Here is an 8,148-nt window from a genome sequence, read left to right on the forward strand (position 1 = left end):
CATTCCTGCCATTTTTCGGTTATGTCATCGATTTTCTAAATTAATGCACACATACCACTGTTTTACACACAAAATGATGACATAGCCATGCCATGCAGACATGATGTTTGCTACATATTGCATACTATCCCGTCAAACGTTTTGTCAATGGGACTGAAATGAAGAGAAATAAATAAGGGAGAATAATATGTCTAATAAATATAATATTCTAAATGCCACAATGCAATAGAAATAGTGTCAGCGGAAATGATTATAATATAGACCTATATATATATTATATGTATATTTCTAAATAAAACCAAAGCCATGCTTTCATTTGTGCACATCTTGAGCTGCACTTGATATGCTTATTGCAGCATTTTAGTTATTGTTACACACTGCAGTGCAGAACAGTTGTTTAGCTAACATGCTAAGCTATTGTGACAGTAGCACAAGGTGGTGTGTGCAGTGATGTGTGTTATGCTAATAGCTAAAGTATTATAGCTAAGTTACATTAGCCACTGTCAGCTAGTGGGTTTATCACACCAGGTAAGATGGTATTGAATTGAGTGTTTTAACGCTTATGGTTCATTTGAAAGAGAAGCAATGTGCTAGTAAAATTCAAATGACTTCTTTTTGTGTACATGAAGTGTAGTTGAAAGTGTCATCTCTGAGTTTATAGCGCTGGTGTCAATCAATCATCTTCCGTAATCTTTCAAAATCTGAAACTCGGTTTTTCTTGATTTAGGCTTTCTGAGAGAATCTACCGATGTGATTAACGAGTAAAATATATTCTTGTACTGTCCTGTATTTCTGTTGTTTCATATCCCAATAAATATTTCATTGACACCAGTGGACTTATCTACATTATGTATCTCAGCATAAATTCTTCAGGAAACCTAACTTTTATCTTTGCACTCCTAAATCAATTCAGCTATCCAAATAAATGTACTTTTCGGCTGTGTTACTGTAACTGTTGCACATATGCAACTAATCTCTCCTTATTTAAATATAGCTCAATAAATATAAATATTGCTAGTTTTTTTCATCTCTCTTTCCAACATATATGCTATTCATTTTTCAAATCGTTTTTAGACACACTATACCATGACTTCTTAATCACTTTTGTTTCAACATGGTATACTTTGACTTTTGTCACTTTTTGACATACTATAGCATGACTTTGTTGTCACTTTTTTCAAAAATACAATGTTAAATTTTTCAAACCCTTTTTCAGCATACTATCATCCTTTTTTGTCACTTTTTTCGACATACTATGCCATAACCTTTCATCGTTCTATCGATACCTTTTTTGTGACTTTTTTCAACATTGTATATTATGACTTTTGTCACTTTTTTCGACATACTGCACTATGACTTTCTGTGACTTTTCAACATGCTATATTATGACTTGTTCAACGATGACTTTTTATGTCTTTTTATTTTGACATAACTGACTTTTTGTGACTTTTTTCGCATGGTATACTATGACCTTTCATCACTTTTTCAACAAATTATAACATGACTTTTTTATGACATTTCCACCACGCTATTCTTTGAGTTTTTATCACTCTTTTCAAGATACTACCTATTCATTTTTCAACCCTTTTCGACAACTACACTATGACTTCTATATCACTTTTTTCGACATACTATACTATGCCTTTCTGTGACGGTCTCACATGCTACACTATGACTTTTCGACAATGACTTTTCATCTCTTTTATTTTCAACATACTATGACTTTTTGTCACTTTTTTCAACATATCGTACAACGACTTTTCGACTACCATACAATGACTTCTATATCACTTTTTTCTGACTACTGTAACTTTTTTAACATGCTATACATGCTTTTGTGACTTTTTTCGCATGGTAAACTATGACTTTTCATCACTTTTTTCAACAAATTAATAATTGACTTTTAATGACTTTTCACAACGCTAGCTATTCATTTTTCAACTACTCTACTATTATTTTTGATCTCTTTTTTAACATATGACTACACTATGCTTTTTTTGTGACTTTTTCAATGTGATACTATAACTTTTTCAAAATACTATATCATGCCTGTTTTTTGTCACTTTCCACAACCTATACTCCTTAATATGACTTTTTTTGACATGCTATGACTTTTTGTCACTTTTTTCGACATACTGTAGTATGACTTTCTGTGACTTTTTCAACATGCTACATTATGACTGTTTCAACATGACTTTTTATGTCTTTTATTTTGACATAATCTGACTTTTTGTGACTTTTTTCGCATGGTATACCATGACCTTTCATCACTTTTTTCAACAAATTATAACATGACTTTTTTATGACATTTTCACCACGCTATGCTTGAGTTTTTTTATCACTCTTTTCAAGATACTACGCTATCATTTTTCAACCCTTTTTCGACATACTACACTATGACTTCTATATCACTTTTTTCGACATACTATACTATGCCTTTCTGTGACTGTTTCAACATGCTACACTATGACTTGTTCGACAATGACTTTTCATCTCTTTTATTTTCAACATACTATGACTTTTTGTCACTTTTTTCAACATATCGTACAACGACTTTTTCAACGTACCATACAATGACTTCTATATCACTTTTTTCTGACTACTGTAACTGCTTCCATGTGACTCCGTCAGGAGGAGCGTGGATCAGTCCGCTGTCAGCTGCAGTGTTATTGTGTTTGTTTTGTCTGATTGTCTTTGTCTTATCATCTTCATCACTGCTGATGCATTAAACCTTCACCAATTCTCAATTCGACCCTCAGCCTCCTTTTCCTCAGAAATCCGAACGAATGCGATGTAAGTTATGAATTTCTTACAAAATCCTTCCCATAATGTTGTCAGACACTTAGAATATTAATCTGAGTCTGTTAGCAGCTAAACAAGCACTTTTATGAACGTAAATTTACAAGCTGGACAATTATCCTATTAACTTACATTGCAGCGATCTCGTTTAATACTGCATCAATGTCAAAGGAAAATATGTCCTCAATAGTTTTTATTGTATCTGATTCTCAATGAGCTGTTGCAGAAACAAGCCTTGAGCAATAAAGCAAAAGCTGTCAGTAGTTCAGTAAACATTACAACATTATGAAATATTGAGACTTTCTATCTTGAAATATTAGGACTTTCTATCTTAAAATATTAGGACTATTAGGACTTTATATTTTGAAATATTAAGACTTTCTATCTTGAAATATTAGGACTTTTTATCTTGAAGTATAAGGATGGATTTTTTTATCTTGAAATATAAGGACTTTCTAGCTTGAAATATTAGGACTTTTTATCTTGAAATATTAGGACTTTTTTTTGAATATTAGGATTTCTATCTTGAGGTGTAGTGGAGTGGAGTAGGACTAGCAGCAGGGGTGGGTCTGATGATACCTTGGGGGGGCTCACCCTAACTAATAGAACAGCTCTAGGTCTAGTGTCCCCTTTTAAGTTTTACAAAAGTAAAAACATGACGTGTTTTGGAGGTAATACGCTTCTGAGCTGAAAATTCCCCGGATTTTGTCTGAGAAATCTGGTCACCTTACTATAACTCACCTTAATTAAAAAAACAAGCCCGACTTCTTTTACCTGCATCTAAATCTCATAATGTCAAAGCGTCCTAAACTGTCTGGTGCCCAGGGGAAGAAAAAAAGAAAAGTAGAGGAGGAAAAACGTGACAAAGACAGAGGTAACGTTACAGTAAAGGTGATGATGATGATGATATTATTTTGCTGTTGCAGAACAATGATCGATAATAGCATTAGCCGTTAGCATGACATAGTTGGCTAATCAATAAATAGCGAGCGCTATCTGCTAGTTTTAACATCAGTTAACTGTACAGTGATGCAAGGGGGCGCCACCTAAAATCTTGCCTAGGGCACCAAATTGTTTAGGGCCGGGCCTGTGTATACTGTGTGTACTATGACTTTTCATCACTTTTTTCAACAAAGTATAATATGACTTTTTAATGACTTTTTCAACACGCTATGCTACAAGTATTTTATCACTCTTACCAACATACTGTGCTATTCATTTTTTCAAAATACTCTATTATTTTCTCATCCCTTTTTTCAACATAAGTACCATACTGTGCCTTTTTTGTGACTTTTTCAATGTGCTAAACTGTAACTTTTTCAACATATTGTACTAGGCCCCCTTTTTTGTCACTTTCCACAACCTATACGTCCTGTAATATGACTTTTTTTTGACATGCTATGAATTTTTTGTCACTCTTTCCAACATACTATACTATGACTTTTTCAACATACTTTTTTGACATACTACACTGACATTTTCATCACTTTTTTAACTTACTGTACTATGACTTTTTTGACATACTACACTATGACGTTTTTATCACTTTTTATGATATTTTTTGTCACTTTTTTAACACACTATACCAGGGGTCTTCAACAGGGGGTCCGCGACCCCTAGGGGGTCCGCGGAGGTACTGCATGGGGGTCGCGAAAGCTTTGGTTGATTAGACTTTTTTTTATATTCCCCCCCCCCCCCCTGTAATTTTTTCCACTAATTGAAATGTCTTTAAATCCACATTAACATGAATTCAAACACCTGTAGTAAACAGATAAATGGAGGCAGAAGATGTCTTTCAGTCATCAATGCACACATGGCACTATAGGACCAGTTTGATATGACACAATTTTATACAATATATATAATTAGGGGGTCCCCGCTCCATCTCGCCATCAGTTTGGGGGTCCTTAGCCTGGAAAACGTTGAAGACCCCTGTACTATACTATGACTTTTTCGACATACTGTACTATCACTTTTTCCATATAATATACTGACTTTTTTGTCACTTTTTTCAACAAACTATACTATGACTTTTTTCAACATGCTATGCTATGCTAGTTTTTTTCTTACTCTTTTTGACATACTACACTATTACTTTTTGATCTATTTTTTAACATCCTATACTATGCCTTTTTGTGAGTGTTTTCAACGTGCTGCACTATGATTTCTTTCATCATATTGTACTGTGCCAGTTTTTGTCACTTTTTTTAACATCCTATAATTGACTTTTTTTTGACAAGCTGTGCTATGAGGTTTTTTACCACCTTTTTCGACTTACCATGGTATGACTTTGTTGTCACCTTTTTCAAAATACTATGCTAATCATTTTTCAACCCTTTTTCAACATACTATACTATGACTTCTATATTACTTTTTTGACATACTATAGTATGCCTTTTTATTGTGACTTTTATCAACATGCAACTTTTTTGACATACTATACTATGACTTTTTATCACTTTTTTTGACACACTATAAAATGCCTTTTCTGTGACTTTTTTATCACTTTTTGTTTTTCAAAATAACACGATTGAATCCACCCAACGCTCTTTGGCAAGTACAAACCTCTACTTTCATTAAATTTGGGGCGTCTTATTCAATTTTATAGCATTTAAAAAACAAATTGAAGTGGTTTTGAAATTCGATGTACTATACTTTTTGATCACTTATTTTCACCTACTAAAATAATTGTTTTAAAAAAACATTCCCACTTTTCTTACTACCTCACCTTCTTCTTACACAATTATGCAGAAATCCAGTTTCCCTTCAGCACTTTAGCTTTTCAGCGTTCACAATCATTTCTCTGCAGAAAATACATTTTCTTGAAATAATCAGTCTTTTAGAACTTGGTGTCATCAATGTTTATTAAAGTCTGCTTCAAAACTTAATCTTTTAATAGAGAAAAGCAAAAATATTTCACACAGCTGTTTCACTTGATCAGTAAAAGTAAAGTGAAGCACTCAGCACCACTTCATTTGCGTGCTGTCTTCCTAACTTGTCAAATAGAAAGTTCCTGTAGAACTGGTTCCACTGGCAGTACAAAGGTACTGTTTGGTTAGCGGCTCTATGTCCAATATGTGAGCTACTTTTAGGGAATATTTATAGATATGGTGGAAAAAAAAATGTTTCATATCCACTGGCAACAGTTTTGAGGAGAGATGGCTCTTTGGAGAAAGATGTGGCCCAAGTGATGAAGAAAAACTTAAAGAATAATCTATTTCCAAAACCTTCATCATTATACAAACCAAAATCAGCAACTGGGTAAGGAATGTCAGAGATGAGGCACACAGTAGTCACAATGAACAACTATGCATTTTGATCTTTTGCTGCTTTTAACACAGCAAATCCCCAAGGCTATCAGCTGCAATCATTTAAAAAAATCAATACACTCAGCACTACAAGGAGCTCTGCAAAAGAACAGTTTACAGTCCAGCTAGTTAAAACAAGATATACTTAAGGGACCAGTGAAATTGGAGGTGTAATCTCACCACTTCCTTCGTGAAAAACAGGTGCTCTGCCAACGGTGTAAAGGTTTTGAATTATGCAATTTTTGTGAGTTTCCAACAGATTTATTTTGTCCTGTGGAGGAGGAATGGAGTTTACATTAACATCATCCTGCATATGTACAGTAAGGTCTGGGTGTAGCGTGTACCCTGTAATGCTCTTTAGTAATGGCTGCACTAGGGGTGAAACAAACATGAGTTTGTGACACATGCTCAGTTAGACATCGACAGTACAGTAGAAATTGATCCTACAGAATTTCAAACCGACATGAGATTCCTATTCTTTTTCAGTTAAAGTGCGACATTACTGGGATTTTAAATTCAAATAAACAAGCAAGACTTATTTTGTTCCATTAAGTTTAAGTCCATTCAATGAGCCCAGCCTTTTATCGCTACAACAGGCCAGAGTCCAGAGGGACCTGTAGCATCAGGATCATTTCAAATCACCAGTCAACCCGCAGCAGCAGAGCACATGGTCAAATGATTTCCACAACTCTCATTTTTGATTGTCCGTGTCCTCAGTGCTGTGAACTATGACCCATTTTCTGTCCTTTTCTCTTTGTCATCCTCATCTTCCTCACTGTCCTCCTCCTCACTCTCACTGTAATGGTAGTTACAGCGGTTGGTGTTCACAAAGATGTCACTTTCATCATCTTCAGAGTAACTGAACTCCTCGTCTTTCTCCTTCGTCTCCTTTTCCTTATTCTGCTGTTTGTCCGTCTTGTCCTGCTCTGACGGCTCCTCCGCAAACCCCTCTGGCCTGGAGGAAGTCAAGGATAAACACACAATACACTTAGGTACGCCTTGCAAAATTGTGCAGGCTGTGCCGTGCGTGCGTGCGTGCGTGTGTGTGCGTTGCTGGGTTCTCACTCACCAGAGGTGTAGTTTTTGGAGGTTCTGAATGTGGTCTTTGTAGAGAATGAAGCTGATCTCTGCCTTCACCTTCTCTCCTTCCTCAATGGGATCCACAATCACATAGTCACCTTGGGGATCAGAACGCAGACATATATGAAATGTGAACCAAAAATAAAAAGGTTTTTTAAATGAAGAGAAATTGAGATTTTTTGTTTTTAGTAAGATTTTTGATTTTTAAGAACTAATATTGCATAGTAATATGGTATTTGACAGGGAACTGTTGCCACTTTTTCCCCCAATCTGAGTCCAGAGCTTTAGTTAAAAGGTACCCTGGAGTTTTAAATGTCTAGTAGCACTAAGAAGAGTTTTTTTACCAGCTTTTGTAATGGATACCGAATGATCTATGTAATAATCTATAATATTTCAATTGAACATCCCGCTTTATCACTTACCTCTCTTGATCCAGAGGTTCTTGCGGAACTTGGGGGGCATGCTCACCAGGAAAGTCACACCCTGGGCTGTGACAGCTTCATGGAGGTTGTTACCACGGCTACCAGTAACCTACAAGTGCATCGGTAGAGGATGGAGATAAAAGAGTGGAATGTTTTGTTTGTCATCATGTGGGTGGTTGTTTACAGTCAATACGGTAAATACAACGCAGTCCACACACAGCTCACCTTTACGATCTGCTGGTTTTCTGTGGGCGTGACAAAGTCGCCATAAACCTCACTGACAACGTGTTTGCGTTTGGTGGCCTGTGACATCATGAACAATGAGCTTCCGGTTGCTTCGCCAGCTGAGAACAGAAGATAAACAGTGTGGTAGCTGGTCAAATATCGATACAATAACAGGGGATTTCATAAACCATCCATCTTTGTCCGTTTATCTGTATCAGGTCGGGGGGCAGCAGCTCCAGCGGGGGACCCCAAACTTCCCTTTCCCAAGCCCCATCAACCAGCTCCGACTGGGGGATCCCGAGGCGTTCCCAGGC

At 35.9% G+C, this 8,148-nt stretch overlaps 1 protein-coding gene across 1 annotated transcript in view; it reads right to left on the reverse strand.

The window, feature by feature from the left end:
• Positions 1-5,890: 5,890 nt before the first annotated feature.
• Positions 5,891-8,148, reverse strand: part of eif1ad (eukaryotic translation initiation factor 1A domain containing) — a 4,047-nt gene continuing 1,789 nt past the window's right edge. Inside the window, exons 2-5 of the mRNA XM_032510843.1 lie at positions 7,835-7,953; positions 7,610-7,718; positions 7,177-7,285; positions 5,891-7,062 (exon numbers count right to left, since the gene is read on the reverse strand). Coding sequence (XP_032366734.1) covers positions 6,834-7,062; positions 7,177-7,285; positions 7,610-7,718; positions 7,835-7,924 — 537 coding nt within the window. The 5' untranslated portion in view covers positions 7,925-7,953 and the 3' untranslated portion in view covers positions 5,891-6,833. The remainder of the gene's footprint in view (positions 7,063-7,176; positions 7,286-7,609; positions 7,719-7,834; positions 7,954-8,148) is intronic.

Source organism: Etheostoma spectabile, unplaced genomic scaffold (assembly GCF_008692095.1).
Source record: "Etheostoma spectabile isolate EspeVRDwgs_2016 unplaced genomic scaffold, UIUC_Espe_1.0 scaffold273, whole genome shotgun sequence".
In the NCBI taxonomy this organism is placed as follows: Eukaryota; Metazoa; Chordata; class Actinopteri; order Perciformes; family Percidae; genus Etheostoma; species Etheostoma spectabile.